At 41.6% G+C, this 21,867-nt stretch overlaps 3 protein-coding genes across 6 annotated transcripts; 2 read left to right on the top strand and 1 right to left on the bottom strand.

Moving 5' to 3' along the window:
• The first annotated feature begins 1 nt into the window (after position 1).
• Positions 2-3,269, top strand: pcmtl (l-isoaspartyl protein carboxyl methyltransferase, like). Of its 3 annotated transcripts, none has more exons than XM_079640634.1 (9): positions 2-68; positions 311-446; positions 1,105-1,209; positions 1,339-1,370; positions 1,469-1,573; positions 1,669-1,789; positions 1,886-1,971; positions 2,204-2,373; positions 2,593-3,269. In XM_079640634.1, the coding sequence occupies exons 2-9, from the start codon at positions 329-331 to the stop codon at positions 2,627-2,629; spliced, it is 774 nt and encodes a 257-aa protein (XP_079496760.1). In that variant the 5' UTR covers positions 2-68; positions 311-328; the 3' UTR covers positions 2,630-3,269. The 3 variants fall into 3 exon arrangements, with proteins under 3 accessions (XP_079496760.1, XP_079496761.1, XP_079496762.1); XM_079640635.1 differs by having other exon boundaries at positions 2,557-3,269; XM_079640636.1 differs by lacking the exons at positions 2-68; positions 311-446 and adding an exon at positions 460-810.
• Positions 3,270-3,900: 631 nt separating this feature from the next.
• rpusd2 (RNA pseudouridine synthase domain containing 2) lies at positions 3,901-7,431 on the top strand. 2 transcript variants are annotated; one of them, XM_079694769.1, is made up of 4 exons: positions 3,901-4,003; positions 4,166-4,633; positions 5,412-5,708; positions 6,272-7,431. In XM_079694769.1, the coding sequence occupies exons 1-4, from the start codon at positions 3,998-4,000 to the stop codon at positions 7,106-7,108; spliced, it is 1,608 nt and encodes a 535-aa protein (XP_079550895.1). In that variant the 5' UTR covers positions 3,901-3,997; the 3' UTR covers positions 7,109-7,431. The 2 variants fall into 2 exon arrangements, with proteins under 2 accessions (XP_079550895.1, XP_079550894.1); XM_079694768.1 differs by having other exon boundaries at positions 3,947-4,633.
• Positions 7,418-21,160, bottom strand: disp2 (dispatched RND transporter family member 2). Its single transcript, XM_079694767.1, has 10 exons — positions 20,915-21,160; positions 17,147-17,291; positions 16,661-16,923; positions 16,015-16,044; positions 15,780-15,903; positions 14,897-15,012; positions 13,971-14,086; positions 13,118-13,215; positions 12,763-12,921; positions 7,418-12,212 (listed from the first exon to the last, which is right to left on the bottom strand). The coding sequence occupies exons 1-10, from the start codon at positions 21,004-21,006 to the stop codon at positions 8,883-8,885; spliced, it is 4,473 nt and encodes a 1,490-aa protein (XP_079550893.1). The 5' UTR covers positions 21,007-21,160; the 3' UTR covers positions 7,418-8,882.
• Between the last annotated feature and the right edge of the window lie 707 nt (positions 21,161-21,867).

Raw genomic sequence — 21,867 nt, 5'->3', positions numbered from 1 at the left:
CTGTGTTTCGCTCAGTAGGGAGTCAGGAAGTTTGTCTCAGCTGGAAGGAACAGTGCAGAACTACCAAGGTAAACACGCTCTGCTAACCTCTCTATATTTACTTTATTCACAAGTATTGGTCATTTGTAGAACTGGCATTAGCATTTTCAACTGTTTCATTTTATTAAACATTTATAATGTAACGTCAACTTGGTATTGTGTCGTATTATGCCATATTAAATCGTATCATTACCGACCATTTCATGTATGTTTAAGATGTTACATATATATGTCCTCCGGCTTGCATGCGCTGATCATCACGTCACTGCAGTGAGACCCAGTGTAGGAGATGCACGCTGCAGTGCGCCTGGCATTAGTGGCCGTCCCGATGGGTGTGCTGCTGTCCCGGACCATGGCGTGGATGTCCAGCGGCAAAACACACGCAGAGCTCATCAGCAGACTGAGGGGTAATGTGCTGATGCTTTGACATCACAGAGTCTTAGGCTCACATATCTCAAGGTCAAGCTAATAAAGATATTTATTTGTACTTTACTATATGTTTTTTATTATGATGATTTTTCTTTACTTTTGTTTGTTACCTTTTATTTGTATTTTTACTTATTGTATGGTTTGTCAACTGAGCTGTGTGATTTTTGGGTACTTGAGGGTTATTTCGCCACTTTTTTTGTCTTTTTCAGAGTCTCTAAATAAATACGCACTTTTTTTTTTAACACTAACCATCTTAGGACCTACCTGGCCGAGTTCATGAGGAGCAAGCTACCCGCTAGAGTCGATGCATCAAATTATAAAGTGGCGACAGATAAGCCACAAGTACCGATTTTTGTATTTTATTCATTTCTTTATTTCTCTGTATAGCTCTTTGTTCTGGAGGTTTTAAAGTGCTTTACAAATAAAGTTGTATTGAGGTGTTAGTCAGAAGGTATGGATCATTTTACAGAGATTTTAAATGAAAAGAAAAATGTCAAATAAACTATAAATATATTGTATGACTCACAATTATCAGGGCATATTTAAAAAAAAAAAAAAATGGAATAATTTCAAAATGAATTACATTTTGCGTTAACATGGAAAATTATTTTCATTGCCTCCTCTCTTCTTCCGCAGATCACGGGGTGATCCGCAGTGACCGAGTGTTTGATGCCATGCTGGCTACAGACAGGGGGCTCTACTCCATAGATTATCCTTATGCAGACTCTCCTCAAACAATAGGTTTTTATTTCAGTTGCTCTTCACAGACCATTTCCTGTATTTGCCCGACAATACGAGTACTTTATGTTTTGTGTTTCATGAGCACAGATATTTGCTGTGACTTTGTGTTGTGACATTTTCTTATCACAGGCTACAGAGCGACCATCAGTGCCCCCCACATGGTGAGTAACAACACTCTACTGCTGTGAGACCTCCTATAATTCAGTTTTAATGTACATAAACATGATTGGCTAAATGATTTCCTTTGGTGGTTTGACAGCATGCTCATGCTTTGGAGCTGTTAAGTGACAAACTAACTGAAGGAGCATCTGCACTCGATGTTGGTTCAGGAAGTGGATATCTCACAGCCTGCTTCGCAAGGATGGTAGGTTCTGTACACACTTTTACATGTTTCCTACAAGTTTGCGTGAAATACAGTGTATGATTGAGTGCACTAGATGCATTTTCTGTTGTTTGTAGACAGGACCCAGTGGTAGAGTGGTCGGAATTGAACACATTGATGAACTGCTTAAAATATCAATAAAAAAAGTGCAAGGGGACGACCCAGAACTGCTCACATCTGGACGCATCAAACTTGTAGGTGAGTCAGAAGATTCACAAATAATGGCCTTTTCTAATTTTGATGTTGCACAGCTATAGAGATTTTATTAAAAGTCATACCTGCATCCGTCCACAGTGGGAGATGGAAGACTCGGCCACCCAGAAGGAGCGCCGTATGATGCCATTCATGTTGGTGCAGCTGCAGCTACTGTTCCCAAGGCTGTAAGGATGCGTATGACTTTGACTCTTGTGAAAGAGAAGCACTTTTAGGGCAAAATCCACAAACAAAGCACATTCAGTCAAGTTTAAAACACACTGCAGTACATCTTATAAGTAATTATCAAACAACCAATGGTCTTTTAAAGAATATTTCCTAAAGTGCTGGAAGCTGTTGTATCAGAATTGTCTCCACCCTCATGGTACATTTCCGTTTTCTGCCATCTGTTTGTTAAAGCTCTTGGAGCAGCTGAAGCCTGGGGGGCGGTTGGTTCTCCCAGTCGGCCCTGAAGGTGGCAGTCAGGTGCTAGAACAGTACGATAAGCAGAGTGATGGGACCTTCCTGAAGAAAGCTTTGATGGGAGTGGTTTACGTCCCACTGACTGACAAGAGACGCCAGTGGCCTGGGTACTGCAGAAAAACTCACATTTCTAACCTTGATATTTATAGGAAAACCACTTGATGTGCTGACTAACCTCCAGCAGGGGCCTCTGTGATCTTCAGTGTGTTTTATCCCTCATGATTCACATCCACCTCCGCACTATAGCTTGAGTCTGATGATATCCACAATGTCCTTCCTTCTGTCCCCAGAAGTGAGCTCTGACTGCAGTGTGGTTGCCCCCACAGGAGGTGGCGTTGGTGCTGCGTCTCTGGGGCCCCTTAGCCCTCCTCATGGTTTCACTGAGCTCCTGTCTTAACGGCCACCTGCCCCGCTGGTTCGTCACCTAGCAACGCACAAGGAGGATCTCACCCTGTTTTCCCAACCAGATTGTGTTCGAAGGATGATAAAACAGTGAGAGACTGAGAATGAACGACCACCGCTGGACTGATGACCTTAAATCCAGTGTCCATTAGAGAGTGATACTGTGGATAACTAAGGGAGGTTGTCCGGGATCTAAGTGATTCACAGTATTATTTATGAGTGAGTCAGTAAAGAGAAAAATGCACTTAAGGAGGTAGCCTACAGGACTACTTTCTTTTGGAAGCTTGTGGTAAATTCAGATGAGAGTTAATATATGACCCTGTGTGCAATCGTATGGGATGTTTTGGCTATGAATAACACATAACGATAAACCCAAATTCTAGCCATGGAAGTTTAATGAAAAATTCTGCAAATCAAAAGGAAATAATATATATTTTGTGGTAAGAATCCTTTCTTACTGCTTTTTATATTGTATGTTAAAGATATGTGCTCTTTGACATTGATCATGTAGAGCAGAGTGGGCATTGTGCCAAAATGTTTTACTATACAAAAAGTAAATTATGTGTACACAGATTAATGAAATAAACCCACTAAACAGGAACTTGATTGTTTTTCATTTTTCTTCAAATAATCATTACATCATGGTCAGGAAAAGGAAGCAATGTATATTATTTTGAGTGAGAGTATAGGACACAGGACATTGAATTATGTTCAACAGAAAATGTCATCATTGTCTGCAGGAGGAAACCTTTTTCAATATCTTTCATATCAAATGTCATGTATGTATTAACTAAGCATTACAGATGATTTGTAAATAAGATATTTATTTTAATTGTTTATATTTTTAATATTTTTAATTGTTTGTAGTGTTCCAAGACCAGATATTAAGTCTTTGCTATTCTGTCACAAAATAATAGAAATTGCCTAATCCAAAAACGCATGAAGGAGAAATTATTTTACTCTTTATATAACCCTACCTCATAATATTTAAAGACATATTGCAAATGTTTTTTTTTTGTGAAAATGGTTGATTCCTAACTTCCCACACAAGACACAATCTTTTTATTGTAGCATTATGACTTCAACCTCATGTTAGTTTATCACTCTTGAGTCTTGAGTTAATAAAGTCATATCTTCTTACTAAACTATATACACATTATGAACTGTTGGTGGCGATAATGTGTCGGTGATGAGGTGTTTTGCCCTCAGGTCTCAAAAAAGGAAGAAGAGACAGAAAGGTTAAATAGGACTACATATCGGAGTGAATGGACTACATAATACTGTCATCAGTAAGCGCACGTAGTGAGAAGGACCTCTAGCTAGAGAGCAATGCACGTGAGTGTGTCGGTTATTAGAGGCTTGAGGAAATGTAATTTCGTGTCTTTCTTCACGTTCGGACAAACAGGAGATACAATTAGTCCAATTACAAAAATACTTTGCAACTTTATTTCGTTTAAAAGCTTTAATTTCACTCCGTGTTCTCCACGGTGTCCACAGAGCAGCTCGACGATGGAGCAGGCAGCTGTCGCAGAGGTAAACAGTCCGGAGTCTGAGGAGAAAACCACCACCAAAGAGGTGACAGAAAGTGGAAAAAGAAAGAGCGAAGAGACGGGCGATGCTGAGAAAAAGGGCCGAGGCAAGAAGCGGAGAGGAGCCGGTGGAAAGAAGCTCCGTCCGGGCGAGAGATACGTCCCCCCTCCGCAGAAACGGAACCCCGGTGTCAGCTTCTGCAAGGAGCATTTCGACGAGACCGACTACTACTTTGACGGTGGTCTTCGTAAAGTCCGTCCGTACTACTTTGACTTCAAAACGTACTGCAAAGGGCGGTGGATTGGGAAGAGCCTTCTGGAGGTGTTTAAGCATGAGTTCAGAGCGGAGACCATGGAGTATTACCACAGGGCTGCCAAAGAGGGCCGCATCCGGCTGAACGACACACCTGTGGAGGACCTGTCTGTGGTGCTCAGGGTCAGTACTGTTTATGATGCTATATCTGAGGTGTTAGCACAATGCTAGCAGGGCTTAATGATACAATAACTCAGGGTAAAGTCAACTGAGTTCAGGCTTGATCTAAGTAAACCAGTTATTGATACTGCACATGATGTATTTTGTTCTAATATTCACAGTATTTTGTCATTTTATAATTGTCTTGTATATCTACATTTAATGTAAATATTTTTTCTAGATTTTAATATATGTTTTAAACAATTATGTTTTTTATAATGGTTCTTTTTGGGTCCCTTTTTTTACTATTTATTAACTGTGTTTATGTATGCACGATATTCACCGAGGCAAATTCCTTGTGTGTGTTGGCATTACTTGGCAATAAACCTGCTGTTTCTGATTCTGATATTAGTAGGTCGGATGGTTAACTAATGGTTGATTTCCTCTTTATACTTTTAAATTCATCTTTCATTTTTTATTGTAAGTACAGGCTTTTTCTGTCGCATGGCAGAACAAGAGTTAGAAGTGTTCAGCCCTTCCTCTATTCAAAATGTAACAATCAAAATCTTGATACTGCAATCTGATGGATTAAAAAAAGTCATATAGTACAAAACTGTCTTCTACAACTAGGAAAAGACAACAATGAGCATGTGCAACAATATCCTAAATCTAACCTATATATTGTTTTATCAACATTTCAATGTAATATAGATGAATTGCCCAGCCCTAGTTCAAAATATAAGAGCTGGTGATGGGATTTTATTTAAAACTGTGGTAACACCTTTTCCCTGACTCTCCACAGAACAATGACCTCATGAAGAACACGGTGCACCGCCATGAGCCCCCTGTGGTTGGCAGACCTCTGGAGGTTCTGGTGGACGACGGTGAAGTGCTCGTGGTAGACAAGCCTGCCTCTATCCCGGTCCACCCCTGCGGGCGTTTCCGCCACAACACAGTGATCTTCATCCTGGGGAAGGAGCGGGGCATCTCTGAGCTCCACACAGTGCACAGGCTGGACAGGCTGACCTCTGGAGTGCTGATGTTTGCCAGGACGCTGGAGATGTCTCAGAAACTGGACCAGTTAGTGAGAGACAGACAGGTACGTTCAGGACAGGGAGGATTAAAGCATTTATTTGGGTAAACCTGTGGGACAACCCTTTATATCAGTGGGTTTAGACCATAGTAGTAAGATATATCTTGTGTTATTATTCTTTAGCTTATGTCATATGTAAATATATAATCAACTAGATCTATATTATACTTTTTTTTTAATTGTCAGAAAAATATGTAAACATTTTCAAACTTAGAGGCATCCATCATTTTAATCAAGGTATTGGCGTCCCCTTGTATCCTAGTTTTTGTCCAGTTTTATGCCGCATTATAGCAATAACATTTTTAGATGGTCTTTTTTACCATACATTTTGACTGGAATGTTAAAATATTCGGATTTCTGCATCTTAAGTTATCAGATAATTAAACAGAGAAAAGGCTACAGGACAGCGTCAGAGAAAAACAGATTTTATTCTATGTTTGAATTTACTTATTGGGACCATTTGTTATGCAGACACTCTCTGTAGATAATTCTTACCAAAAAAAGATGATGAAGACGAACAATGAAGGAATACTAACCTCTTCTGTCTCTTCCTTTGTGCTTTCTACCAGGTTGAAAAGGAGTATGTGTGTAGGGTAGAGGGGGATTTTCCAGATGGTGAGCTGGTCTGTGAGGAGCCCATCCTGGTGGTTTCCTTTAAAGTCGGCCTCTGCAGAGTCGACCCTAAGGGCAAAGAGAGCAGAACCGTCTTCCAGAGGCTGAGCTTTAACGGGAAAACAAGCGTGGTTCGCTGTTTACCGCTGACCGGCCGCACACACCAGATCAGAGTCCACCTCCAGTACCTGGGCTTCCCCATCCTCAATGATCCCATCTATGGGTCCTCCGCCTGGGGTCCTCACAGGGGGAAGGGGGGACAGGTGGACAAGAGTAATGAGGAGCTGCTGCAGGCTCTGGTAGAGGAACATCGCTCTCAGGAAAGTCTTCTCCTTCTGGATATACCTGACGATGCGGTTCGGATTGAACAAGAATCGGAAAAAAACAAGACCTCTGAGAAGGTAGAAACATCAGATGGCACCTCTGAACTTCACACAAGTGGAGAGATTCATCAGAGCGACACTCAGGGGCCGACAGGTTGCAGCTCAGGCAGTGAGACGGTGGATAAGGTGATTCAGATCTGCACAGACCCAAACGCTAATAACACCTCACTTGAGTCCGAAGCTGACAAATCAACTGGAAATCTAACAAAAGCAACAACTCAACCAGAAACTAGAGATAACCTGTGCTCTGAATGTAAGCTGGATCGAGCAGATCCCACAGAGAAGGAGCTCATCATGTATCTGCACGCTCTACGCTACAAAGGACCTGACTTTGAATATTCTACACGTTCACCCGATTGGGCCAAAGAGGACTGGGTCGAGACTGAATGGAGCTTACCTGATGCTGACTGATGATGGCCTTGTTGGTGTTTATGTCACTGCCTTCATGCCTTTTTTTCACACCTTTTTAAAAGCCTGACTAGATTTATTTAGTTTTGCTCCGAGGCATTTTGATTTGTCTTTTATGATAATGCCAATTTATTTTAGAGTATTCCTAATGGACAAATATGTTTTCCTTTTTACTCTAGGCTGTTTTAGCTTTAAACAAAAAGAGGATTTGGATTCTTACTTATTTTACATTGTTTTAATATCATTTCATCCTACAAACCTGTAATGTGCCCAATAATTGAACCAAGATTTGAAATAAATCAAAAGCCAGTCTGCAGGAAAATAAATGTTTTTTTCATTTATTTCTGTTACGTGAAAAAATGCACAACATTACATCTGTAAATAATAATAGTGGTGGTAATCTTTTAAGTTCTACTGTTCATAGGCAGGTTGTTTTCTGCTGAGTGCTGTAGAGTGAAGGCCCATTGAAGAATTGTGATTATACAGTCAATATGTCAAAAGCAAACACTTTTTACAAAGAGAAAGCTTGCGAATAACACTGCTCATAGGCACATTAAACACAAGTACCTTCTTGTCTAGATGTTATGCTAGAACCACCATTGATGCACCCCAAACGCCACTGTTCTTTATATACGCAATATCATAAAAGGAACATAGACACATCTCTTATTTTACTTTTTAAAAGGACACACCCTTTTCACAAAACACACTTTCAGCTGTTTCTGACAGACGTTTGGCACATGCTGATTCATGAATAGCTATTAACACATTAAAAACAGCTGATGGGACATCCCAGCTGTGAGGCAGCGTGTAGATAAAGGCCTCCTTTTATTTTCTGTCCGAGTTTATATTAACCGTGCTGCAGCAAAGTTTGTACAGTGTGTTGCTGTTGAAGGAGTTGCATGTGATGGCACAACTAATGCTTTGAAAACAGAAATGAGAGCTTCTTCCTTTTCAAGGCTAAGACATGTGTATAAACCCACATATAGTTTTCTCTGCATTAGAAACCCTTTTTTGCCTTTTTAAGTACAGTAAACATAAAAATATTTTTGGCACTGACACTGGAATAAACGGAATGACTTAATTTGACGGTGAAACACTAAAAGCAACCAAGCCATGACACTTCAAAGGACACATTACTACATGTAGCTTTCTACGTCATGGTCACAAAGGACATACTGTACATAATGGCCAAATTCCAAACCGATAATAATTAGGATATTATTATAAATTATTATAATTTACTGTTCTCTCCACAAAGTGCAAGATCAACTGACCATAGTAAAGTGAAAGTTTGCTACTCAATCTATCTTTTGATATTCAGATGTCCATAAATGTATATGGCTCTTAAAGGTCAAATCCAGCATGTAGAAAGGCCGGCGGCTGCACCGGGCGACACTGTGTTTTCTTAAAACCCAGTCCAGGCACAAAGTAAACTCTCCAGGTGCAGCACTTTTTTTGTAAGAAAGCTTCATGTTAATTGCCTCAGATGAAAAAAGCCGTTTTTAAGAAGTCATGCTTTATATTGACTTTTCGCTGAGGAGACACTCATGCTCGGACCCTGTAGCACACACTGCAAAAACCTTAGCAGCAACCTTAAACAACATGCTGTCACATGTTACATTTGCTGTTGGCTTAAATTCCCCTTGAGTGTTACACAAAAGCAACACTGTATGCTCCTTTTGTAGTTTATATATGCTTTTATAACTACAGTTCGTCTTTATATATATATTCAAAGCAATGTACACAGTGATTGCAAAAATTCCTCCAACTTTGCTCAACATGTATCCTCCCGCTGTCCATCCCTCTTTATCCAAACATCTGGCAGGTCGGGCTTACTGTTGGGTAAGATGACGGCTTCTTCACTCTGACTGTTGCGACCCTTACTTGTCTGATAAACAGGGTCTTTCAGTGAGAGACGAAGTGTATCTCTCTTCCCGTTTAGATGTCCTGGTTGCAACTGAAACTCTTCTTCAGCTTCATTTTGCCGCGTTTTGGAAGGCCCTGGCTCTATGTCACTCAGACAAGTTTCATTCGAGTCTTCCAGGCCCTCGCAGGAGCTCTGAGACTGCGAGGAGAGACGCCCTCTGTCGGAGCAGGGCTGGTGACTGTCCTCTGTGGTTTGGTCATCTTTACTGAGGGATGTCTGGTCGATAGTCTCCAATGTGTGGCTGATGATGGTGTCCTCCATGCTGGAAGATGAGGAGAAGGTTGTATTGCTCCAGTGCGTCACCCCACCAGACTGACCTCTGCATGTGTTACACAGCAGCTTATCCTTCGCTGCATCTTCCCGTGTGACTCCTACAGGCCGCAGGGTGTTTTCTTTGTATGGAGATGAAGTCTGAAGAGCTGGAGGTTGCTGGCTGGTCTTATTTTGATGACTGCACATCTCCTCACTTCCCCCATCCATGCTATTCCTGCCAACTTCTCCCCGGCAGTACTCGATCTCATCAGAGAGCACAGACGGCTGGTTGGACAGCTTACTGGTACAGGTGCTGTTTTCAAAGCTGTCGCTTAGTCGATAGGCCAATGGCTGCAGCTCGTACTGCTCCGGCCCTCGGCCCCCTCCTCCCCCGGCTGCAGTCTGTTTCTGTCTCTGCTGACGCTGGGGGTCGGGGTACAGATAGCCTCCTGCTTCTTTGTCATAACTCCTCCTCACTCTGGATCTGCCAAACGCCCCGTTCGAAGCCGAGGCTGCCGGGGATCCAGGCTCTGCTGCAGAGCAAGAGTTCAGCGCTCCGTCATTGTAATCTGAAAAACATGGTAACGTGATCTTGCCACAGTTTTTCTGGGGTCCAAAAAAGCAGCAAAGAGACTGGAAGAAGAAGGTTGCAAATCCACATGCTACACATTTCACCAAAAAGAGGAATATCCCCAGTTTTCTGAACAGCAAGACCGTGGAAGGCAACATGATGATCCCCATGGAGAAAAATGCACCAGAAACTATTGCTACAGGGCATCCCATCCTTTTAGTGGAGTGGGCTACTTTCCCAATTTTGTCTGAATGAGGAGCCAAGGTGTAGGAAATGCAGTAGTTTGCAACAAAGTCAACAGAGAGCCCTGCTGCTGATGAAATAAACAGAGCCTCGATGCCGCTCAGCTGCCATTCAAGAAGAACAAGCAGGCTAATTGTGACAAAAACACTTCCCCCTACAGCTACGGTCCCATAAATGCTCAGTGGAATATTCCAGGTGGTTAAGAGAAGTAAAGCAAACGTGATGGCCACTGAGAAGCCAGCTACTACGAGAGTCTCCGAGCTTAAAACGTGTTGCAGATCAAAAAGAGACAGCTGGCTGATGAACCAACCCTTCTCCAGCCCGTGTGGTGCTCCTGATATTTCTCTGTTGAACCATGTCAGGATTTCTCTGTAGAAAAGACTGGTTCTGCTGAAGTTGAAGCTGTAGAGGTATGTGGTTTTGAATCCCAACACAAGAGCTGCGACCCTGCCATCTGGCTGGAAGTACAGACCTCCGCTGTGGGCCAGATGGCCTTCAGCATACCTCTCCGCCAGCATCATACTGAGGCAGTTCTCAAAAACGCTGGGAGTGTAGGGGAAAGGGATGTCGTTACAGCAAGAATTGTCATCACTTTCTGAGCACCGTCTGACAGAAACCCACTGAATTAGCTCCTCCACAAGACAGATATTGTCCGTCGTAACGTCTTTATCCTCAGGTGAAGGAAGGGAATAAAAGCTTTTGTTCTGAACGCGTCCACATAAGTCCCTTAACCAAACCTGAGCATCTGGATGGCTCATGTTAAAGTCTGGGTCCAGAACCAAAGAGCCATTGCTCCTGGGGTTAAAGTGATCCCCGTTATCAGTTGGTTTGACACCCCAAACAAGCATTAAGGTAACTGGTTTATCCTCTCCATTCCTTTGTCTCTCAAACATAAACATATGTCGATACTCTGCATCGTATCTTTCAAACGGGTGACTTGAGCGGAAAAGCTTGGCCACACTGCTGTCCAAGGTGGGCAGCTTCATGCAAGGTTCAATACAGGACATGTAGGTGCCCCCCGCAGCGAGCACTGCAAACCAGCAAACCCAAATATACCTAAACTTCACCACCCCACAAGGCAGGATTTTCAGAAATAACAAGTTGGAAGTGTCGCTGATTCCTCTTTTTAATTCTCTCAGCTTCTGCCCGAGTGTGAAGAGGCATCTCTTGCGTGAGCTTGTGTCCCAGAAGCCGCCGGCGTTTTTGGAGCAGCATGGTTTCCATCCCTGCACTGCTACAGACGCAGAGGCTGCTTCCGTGTAGCGCTCGCGCAGAATAAAAGAGCACGGCAGCCACACCAATGCCAAGATGGAGCTGATAAATGAGGCCGTTCCTAGATAAACAGAGAAACATCTGATGGCTGTGATGCTGCTGAGATAACCAGAGAAAAATGCTGCGCTGGAGGTCAACCCTGACGCTAAAATCAAATAGCCGACTTCCTGCAAAGCTCTGTTTACTCTTTTCTCCAGGGAGGCTGAGGGACTCTGGGATAGCTGCTGATTCCAGAAATCGGCGAAGATGAAAACCTGGTTGGAGCAGCTTCCTAAGAGAAATAGAGCTGCAGAGAGGTTGACCAGGGGGAAGAAAGTCAGGCGAAATGCTACTTTATAGAAGAAATAGGAGGTCAGGAGGGAGCCTGCGATTGCTATTACAGATAATGCAACTATGAAGAGAGAGTGGAGATAAAGAGCCATCGTGAAAAGAAGAGACACAACAGCTAGCACAGGGTAAATTGAATCTCTTGCCAGGTAATATTTGAAAAGCTTCTGCTTGATGCCAAAGTCCATGCCAGTGATGGTTGTATTGTTGTATGTCAGATCCCTGCCTTCGAGACTCTTCATGTAGATCTCCATCATGTGTTCCCCCTTGTCGACGGGTAAGAACAGAAGGCTGTACTTCAGCGTAGGGATTTGGTATGCAACAGTCTGTGGGCCCAGGAAGTCTTTATCGACCAGGTAGTGCAGGATTTGGAACACCACACGGGATTGTTTACAGCGGGACGGCACGATGGAACAGCCGCCGTGTTTGGGTCTCTCGACACACGCCTCCACTAGGTGTCCTTCGTGATAATGCAGAGCACATTTCCGGAGAAGGTTCAGAGACTCAGACACCTGGGGAGAACGGGAGAAAATAGAAAAAGGTATTCAGTGCACTGCAGATTTAGTTATAACGAAGTGTTGCAAATTACTTAAACAGCTTTCCCGTAGCATGCATCATCAACCTTAACTTAAAGGCAAACCTAAGAAGTGTTATTTATCATTCTGTTTTTGTGTGAGTTACAGAGTGATGGAAAATCGGCCTAAGAGATGTATTCCTTCTCTCTATAATAGAACTAGATGTCACTCAGCTTCTTACCTAATGTGTTATTTACTGATTTGTTTTGGCACCACAAGAGGATTTCCATCTAGTTACATTATATGTGAGGTAAGGCAGACATTTCTAAAGCCAATATCTACACTCGCACCAAAGCAGTCTACATTGAGCAATACAGAAAGGTGGAAGAAATATATACCACTCTCTCCTGATCTAACTGTGGGAAAATATTTTTTGTGTAAAGAAATGTGGACTATTCACTTTTACTATCAAGTACAAGATGGGTTAATGAAGTGTACCAAGTAATTCGTTTGTATGGTTGGTGTTTTTTTAGTAAAGCTACAGAACCTGGTGTGAGGTGAGGCTGAGGCAGCAGGACGCATTAGTGAGGACAGCCAAGTAATTCCCCAGAGACCAGCTGGGACAGCAGCCGCCTCGGGACGCTCCCTCCGCCTCGCCCCTCACATGCTGCTGGCACAAGTCCTGGAACTGAGCCTGGGAGCGAATCTGTATCAGAGAGAGGAAACGTTTTTTGAACACATGCCCAGTTTTGAGACAAATGCACTAAAACATATGAATGCCAATAAAGTAGTGACAGTCAGCATCTGAGCAAGTTGGCTCATGGCATTAGAGAGAGGAGAAAGACAGTATGAGTGACAGACGAGAAAAGATTAACTAAAGTGTTTAGTAGATGAGAGCTGACCCTGGATTGCTCCATCTCACACATGGCGTGGATCGCCTTCAGACTCCAGAGACTGGCCGAGTTTTCAGATCGAAACACCAGCTGAGCCAGATGCTTGCCTGCGTGGAGAGAGACAGATGGATTCAACATACTTGAACAAGATGACCAGCAGTGATTCATCACTTTGTTTGGATGGTGACAAATGTTCAGAATACTTGAATCCAAGAGTTGCTTTAAAACCAGGCTTGAAACACATTGTTTTGTCTTCTATCTTCTTGTCTGATTTGAATTAGAAATGAGGCTTTATAAAGTGAAACCTTTAAGGCTTAGAATTGCTTATAAATCCATTTAGGCAGCTTTTATTAGATTTGCCAGCACAGCATTTTCAAGTAAAGTCTGAAGAAGAAAAATCTGGGATAACCTGGTCAAGAAAATGCATTCCGACTGTTTCCTTTGAAGCCATACTAAAAGTACTTATTTACATCTTCTTAAGATCTCACTATTATTGTTAATTTCCATTTTACCATAAGCCTCTGGATTGTATTTATGCTGTACTGATTTCATTAGTTAACTGCAAGTGCTGATTACTCCGTAACAGGCAGGAGGGCTTTGCCTTAAGCTCACTCAAACATTAGCATATTATGCAATTTCTCAACTGCTGAATAAGCACCCATTATATTTACATTGTTTTCACTGTCTGCACTACTAAGGATGCTAAAGTATCGCTCATAATTTGGGAACTGTAAAATGGTAAGATTATGGTTGTATTTTCATAGTTACGATAATCAGTGTAGCAGATATGTGAGCGATTCATTTATCATCAGTGTTTTAAAAAAAAAGAATCACAGGGATGAGCTGATCATGGCTGACCCACCTGGAGCGTCACAGAGGAACGTGTCTGGAGATGAGTCTCGAGCCAGCATCCTCTTGAAGCGAAGCCCGGAGGTTTCCTGGCTGCCACCGCTATCTCCACTTACAACCCCCCCGAAACTGGCACAGGTAGAAGCACACACATGCACCTTTTTTAGTCTCATAAAACACACCAACAACATTTTTTAAACAAGTAGAAAATGTATCAGTATGAAAATTATATCATTTACAATACCTACATTAATTGTTTTTAGTCCACTTGGAGGCAGTGCAATAAACTGCAGAAAAAACACTGACATGTTTTAACCTTTTTTGATGGTGAACATCTTAGATTTGTTTACACAAATAAGCAACAGGAATTTGGAGTTCAGTTTCAGATTACCTGGCAAACGTAAGTGGGATTTTTTTTACCTTTCTTCTGCTCTGTTTTGGCCTCTAACAGTTCCTATGAAAATATATCTGGCACTGCAGAATTAACAGTGGAGTGCTTTATGCTCCACTGTTCACAAGCTAGTTTTTGCCTGTGGGTTTTTATGCTGGGCAAGTTGTGTACATTGGAGCTTTTTAGCAAAAAAAACACTAATAAGAGGGATGAGAGTGAATCAAATGGCTTCAATCATTTGTATTCCATTAAAAAAACATGTTAAACTGAATAGTAAAAGGTTGTTATATAATTTATGTTCTCAAAATAGAGTCTTGTTCTTTAAGTCAATCAGCTTTATCTACAATCCTTTTTTTTAAATGTTATTTCTATAAACACATGTGCCAATAAAAGTTATAAGTATTAACCCTAGCAAAAACTCTGTTTGTCAAACCCCGGCTGACCCCACAACCCTGTACAAGCAGCACAACGACTCGTATCTGTGTGCATGGGTCAACACTGCAGTCCTCCTGTAGAAAACCTGCACACCACTGAATCTCCCTGCTGACCTTTTGCTGAGCTGCTGCGGTAAAGGAGACAGTTTTCTCCCCGGGCCGGTGTTCTCCTGCAGCTCGGACAAGCTGGACTGGCGAACTCCAATGTATGTTCCCCGTGGCTCAAAGCCCTGAGGAAGAAGCACACACACACACACACACACACACACACACACACACACACACACACACACACACACACACACACACACACACACACACACACACACACACACACACACACACACACACACACACACACACACACACACACACACACACACACACAGACACACACACACACACACACACACACACAAACACACATCAAAGCTAAAGACAGTGTAGACGCTGGTGCCCATCAATGCACTGCAGCAGCTTACTGAATAAATCAGCATCACAAGCAGCGTATAATGTTGCATGAATAAGCCCGTTTGCTAGATGACTGTTTGATGTTATCTGAAAAGAAAGACACTTACAGTAAAAAAGCAATCCTATTCTATATCCTATAGAATCTGTATAGACTTATCCTGAATGATGCATTGTTAATATTTGTGTGTTGCATTTTGATTATAATGATTAAAGCAGTGTTTGTCCTGTAAGCTTGCATCTAAAAATATGTTTTTAATTAAGAATATGAGTGTGATCTCATTAGGTGCACTTTATTGAATCTGAGATAGGAGAGATAGGTATCATCAGAGAGAGAGAGTCATTAAATAAACTCCTAAATTCCTAAGTTGATAAGGGAGGTTTGTAATGTCGACTTGACAGAAGAGTTAGTTAGTTAGTTAGTTAGTTAGTATTGCATGTTCAGCACCAGCTGGAGATGCAGCATTACATCTTAGACACTGTTCGGTTTGTATATGTGTGTGTATGACTGTGTGCGTTTGAGATTCACCAGAAGCGGATCGGAGAAGTCCGGCAGAGGACCGATAAAGAGTCCGGCCAGAGAGCATCCCAGCAGCAGCACGGCACAGCCCACCAGCACCGCTAATGGGTAGTCCACTATCACCTGGGAATAACTGCCACAGAAGAAGTGATGCTTATGGTTAAAAGAATAGTTATTATGATCAAAATAGGAAAGACGTGCAGTATTTGGGGCTTTTAAAGTGAAAATTGCTTTGAGTACTTACTTTCTAAGAATATAGTAGAGTCCTCCATCCCTGTTAATAGTTGAAAACGTTGTTAAAATAATTAGAAAATAATACCACAGGAAATACTTCTGAAGTGTGATGCTACAGCTACATCTACCGCTAGGTTAGCTTAGCTTAGCTGGCATAACTAGACTGAAAACAGTTGGGAAAGCTGGCTCAGTCCAAAGGTTAAACAAATGATCAATGATGAAGAAAAATGTATTCGGCTATTAAGATAAGATAAGATAGTACTTTATTGGTCCCAATTTGGTAAATGTTTGCGTTGCAGCAGCATAAAAAAGACATTGTATAATAAAATGTGTACATTTGACAACTATAAGGCCCTTTTGATTTAGATAAGGGTTATTTAAGTGTTTGTTGGGGGAAGTTGATTACCCTTGACAAATATTGTCTCTCCCGATGTAAGTCTATGTGGAAAGGTCCTCTCATTACAGATTTGAATGTTGTAATTCCATGGTTGTCACTACGAAGATTGTCTTTAATGCGAAGCGCTCTAACTTGGGGCTAAGGTTCGGCCTGTTTATAGTCTTTATGCCAAGCTAAGATAACTGGCTTCTGAGTGTCATCTTAACTCTCCACCAGAAATCAAATTAGCAAAAATGTCAAACTGTTCCTTTAAACATACCTTACTGTCACCACATGTCGCTGTGTAGGCTTCTTTGTCTTGCTTTCATTTGACCCATGCAGCCAATGACATCTCACCGCGCCGTGGTTAGACGTCTGATGTGCAGAACTCCGACCCGCTCTCATCACTACCTCTCCTTCTGCATGAGGACCTGTTGGGTTTAAATGGCAGTCGCGGCAGGTGTTTGGTTTGATTGGACCGTAATGGTTACAGTGGGGACATATCCGGTTCTGTTGCGATTCATAGGCCCCAGGTTGGGGAACCTAAAACAGTAAAGGAGGGTAGAAACAATATAAGTCACAGAAATGGTGTGTATTATCCTCTTCTTAAATAGGATCCTGCTGTTCTTCAGGTCTTTTGAGTGACTACAATAACTATTTTTGCCTCTGTCTCCCAAATCCTGGATTTACTTCTAACATTTGTGTTTTAATGAGTCCCCAAATATCCAGGCTAAACAGCACACAGTACATTGGGGCTCATGCATACTTGGTGATAAAGCTGGCAGGAGGAAGAGGGTCTGCCGAGGCTGCTGCAGCTGTCACAAAGCTCCCCATCCGACTGGTCAACTGTCAACTGAGCCTCCGCTGAACCCTCGCTGTCAGGAGGGCACAGAGACACCGCCGGGATCCCACTGAGGTTAGGAAGAGACAGGCGGGGGGAGACAGAGATGGGTGAGAAATTGTGAAATGATGAAGAGAATAGAAGAGAGGCAAAATGATTGACAGTTAAGTAAAAAAAATACCTAAACTGCTAAAAGCACAGTGTGTGAAATATGCAGAGGTGGGAGTTTGAAAAACCTAACTATCTGTATTTCCTAGCACACTTGATTGACATCTTATTTTCCTGACTGCATTCTTGGTTTTATCTCTTATTCAGCGGTAAGTTGAGTGGGCCAGCAGAGATAACGAAGTTTGGAGTAGATTTCTGTGTTATGCACTTGGCTACCGGACATAAGGACGCCCAATTAAAAAAGAAAGGAGGGTGTGAGAGACAGAAGAAGAGGGTGAGAAAGTATTTCACATCATATCACAGACCCCATTATAAGAGAGGTATGTGTCCGTCTAGGATAGATTGATGAGACTGAGTGATGGCTCAGTGGGATGACAGCAGTTAGCAGAACTTCGTGATGATATAATAATGTGCTTCACCCCTTTCTCTTTCCTACACTACATCATGCAACTCAAGGAAACATGGTTGCAGAATTATTCTTTTTAGCCACACTTTGGTCCACATTGAAATATAGGCTAATGATTTGATAGATTGACATATAATTAAATACGGACATTAATGGTTCCCATTGGACGATTCCTTGTGACTTAGGTGATATGTTGACTTTTTCACCGGCGCCTGTGGAGAAGTGAAGTTGGCATTTGTGGGTTTAGGTAAAATGTCTCAAACACTATTGGATGGATTGCTATGACATTTGGTACAGACATTTATGTTTTCCCTCAGGATGAACTGTGATAAATGTAGTCTTTATCTCTTCAATGTCCATTATTGTGGTTTATGGCAAAAACACTGCCTTAACTAATGACATTCTCAGCAGCGTTTAAGATGTGTGTCTTGTGTTTAGTTGTTATTATAACCTATAATCTTGAGGAGGTTGTTTTATCAGTTAATTTTTTTTTGTCTATCAACAGGATTTGGAGAAAACTACTGACTTTATTTGCATTAAACTTGGTGGTGTATCATGATGCACGAAAAAAAACATAACATTTGGAAGCATATCCGAATCACGAATCATATCCGAATCACGCAGTGGAGACTATAACTATGACAGTAATTTTTTGTTTTCAAAAGAACCCTGTTGATAGAGACAAACAAGGCAAAGGGTGAGAGCGATGAAAAATGATCTTTCTTCTACAAATCAGTAAGTTTTAAACCTGCCTGCATGTTTAAACTACCGGATGTTTTGCAATGCAATATTGGCAGACGACATAGAAATAGATTTTTCTAACCTAAAGCCTAATGGGGTAGATTGTTTATGGAGTGGTTCATTGTGATCAGAGAATCATTTATTATAGTTTAATTTGAACTTTTCCTAATATACATTTTAAGAAATCTCTTTATATTTAAGTGTACAGATAGACACACTGAGCCGTGCCCTAGCTGTATCTCAGTGAAGTGGTGTCTCGTCTACCACATGCTTGTTTTTCCACAGCAGACTGGATGCAACCACACTTCCTGCCTTGTCACCATGGTGACAGAGTAAGTCAACAGAGCCTAAATGACCCTACACAGTTGTATTTGCATCACATAATAAGGCACATGGATGATGAGTGGTTTGTTTGATTGTCAGCATACAGTAGCAGAGGGATTAACGGTGGAGCTCTGAACAGCAGTATTTTGTATTCACAATAACACAATAACATTGTAATATGATCTTAATGCGGAGTACAATGTGAGCCATTGTACTCTGCATTTCTTAGGCCCAAAGCATCTAGTTTAGCCTATTTAGGTGCTAAAGTGAGTAAATACACAATCATAGACATTATCTGGATGTCAACACTTTCAATTTATTTCAGAACAATTTCCATAGCAAGATAATCTCCCTCAGTACAAACCTGAGAGTGAGTATGTTACCCATGCCTGGCAGCATCTTTTCTACAGGGTTCAGGATAAAGAGTATTTAGCTCATAGCTTTATATAGCTCATTACTTCCTTTTGATGGTTCCTCGCGGCTAGAGAAGAGCAATTTGTGGTGATCATTAATATTTCAGTGTATTAAGACACAAGTACATCAAGGAAAGTGTCACTGAGGTGCTGCCATCACCCAGAATTAAAAGAAAAAGGTCCTTGCATTGTGGCATTGTGCAATTGAGGTCAGATGTACCTTGTACTTCTGAAAAACATCACTACAGTAACAGAGGAAATGGTTAAATAAAAGTGGCGGAGATCCCAGTTATAAGCTAACTGAATGTAGTCTAATACAAAAGCCATTAAAAAAAAGAGAAACACCTTGCAGTATAAAGTGCCATAATTCAGAACTGTAATCTTCCAAGAAGTAAGACCTATTGCTTGGCTGTTGTATTAGGCTAGATTTAGCTGACAAGTTTGCAGTAGTAGAAGTATTTGCGTTAAAGTAGCAGGCAAGTAAAGGTGCAGAGGTCACACAGTACAACCCCTGATTAATGTATATACTTTTAACCTGGTGTGTATATAAGGGCAACATACTCTATCACCATTGTGTTACATCTTGTAGCTATAGAGAGAGTGTTATAACGGACATTTTAATGAAAATCTTTCAGATTATTCTTTGAGGATGTGCACACTAAAATGTTAAAATAGTGATGAGGAGAGCTTTAAGGGATTCAAAAGACTCCAGCATGGAGGAAATGTCTGACAGACTGAAGACTGTCAGCTCGTACTACTCTCCTCCGTCTGCCTTCAGGTCTCTGTCTCTCTCCCTTTATACAGTGCGTCTCTTACATCAACTCTCTGGAAGCATGTCAATGTCATGTCCTCAAACATCCCCTCAACTGCCAATCAATAACACACATAAGAGAGAAAAAAGGGACAAAGGCTTGGGGTTTATGCAGGAAGCCAACTGTTAACCTTCCTCAAAAAAGAGAGCTTCTATCGGGCATTTTAAAAAGGGCAAAGACTTGAGGGTCTGCCTGCGAATGGTGGCAGACCTCAGCTGTTTCCAGCCCTGCTTTCATGTTTGAAGCCCTGCTTTCATGTTTGAAGCCCTTTGGTCATTTTTTGTTTTATATGCAGCAGAGTAAGTGACTGGATGAAATTAGTGAAAGTGACCCAGCAGGAGGTTGATGACACTGAACAGATCTTACAGTTCTCAAGTCAACGTGAGTGAGAGGTTGTGTGTAGCTATGGGAAGCAACAAATAACAACATAAAAGCTGATTTATTTGAAGAGAAATCCATTATGGCACTAACTCTTGTTTATTCTATTGTTTTAAATATCGATATACAGCATGATATTATGGATTAAGTATATTTGACCTAAAGATTTTGTGTTTATCAAACATAAAATAATCTTAAGTAAGTTGACAATAGCACTTGATTTCACCGCAGTACAAACAGTGCAACATATCAGGATTAAGGCTTTTATAATGTTGAAATTATTATAATATTGTAGAAATCATATCCTGTGCATGCTATTGTCCACAGCTGGATGAACAATATACGCACATCGACCACAGGAGCGTAAAAACACATCCACGTCTACTACAGTACATATTATGTTTATACAGTTAGCACCTGATAAATCCACAGACAAAAAAAACAAACCCACCTTTGGCAAGCCTCGTGAATTTCCATTTCATCTGTAGGAGAATCCATCACTATCGCATCCGTGCTCTCTCCTATTATCGAGCAAGCCTCCATCTTCCTTCTGTTTCTGCTTTATATATAAATTAAACACATAGGAAGATGCTCTGTTATTTTTGAAATGGGCTTACCAACAGTGCCCATCTGCACTGAGTCCACGCGGATCAGCAGCTTTTTTCTGAGGCTGATACTACGGAGAAGCACCGGGGCTGTTTGAGTTAATCTGCCCCGAGCTGCGCGCTGATTGGCGGAGCCGCGGTGATGCTGAGGCCGCTGCATGGTCGCTGTCCAACCGGCCGCGGTGCTGGAGCTCAGGGTGACGGATAGTGTGTGTTAGTGTCGGCTTAATTGGCTCGGACATGAGCTACAGATGCTGCTTAATGTATGTGGGGAAGATGCACAGACAGTGGTGCTGTGTTCAATTAAAACGATCATTCAATTTGGACGTCAAGCTGTGGATCATACCCCATGAATAATATGAATGTGCAACAGATTTATCTTGTCAGGGCTTATGAGGTGAATTAAGGTTGGGCTATTTATTATTGTCAACGTCAATCAATAATGAGGAATCTGGCATAAAAATGCACCCAGCTATCAAATCCTGAGACATTTTATTGAAGATATACCATGGGATTTACCAGTTGTGTTTTTTAACTGCTTTATAGATTAGCCAAACTCTTCATAAGAACAGCTTTTGGGTTGCAAGATTTTATAAAATCCCTTTGACTGGCCACTGAAAGCAAGTACCCTATCAAAAACAAGTACAATTGCAGACTGGATGGATTAAACCACCCTAATATTGATTCCTTAAGGCTTCAAGATACAGACTAAATTATCCTTACTGTATCTTTACCAAATAAGAAAGTTGAAAAATAAAATGTTCACACGGTTCTTAATGTTCTTACGGTGCCTAATAAA

The sequence above is a fragment of the Notothenia rossii genome (assembly GCF_949606895.1).
Source record: "Notothenia rossii genome assembly, chromosome: 7".
Lineage (NCBI taxonomy): Eukaryota > Metazoa > Chordata > Actinopteri > Perciformes > Nototheniidae > Notothenia > Notothenia rossii.
The sequence above is the reverse complement of the archived record's forward strand: the minus strand, read 5'-3'. Positions and strand labels throughout refer to the sequence as shown.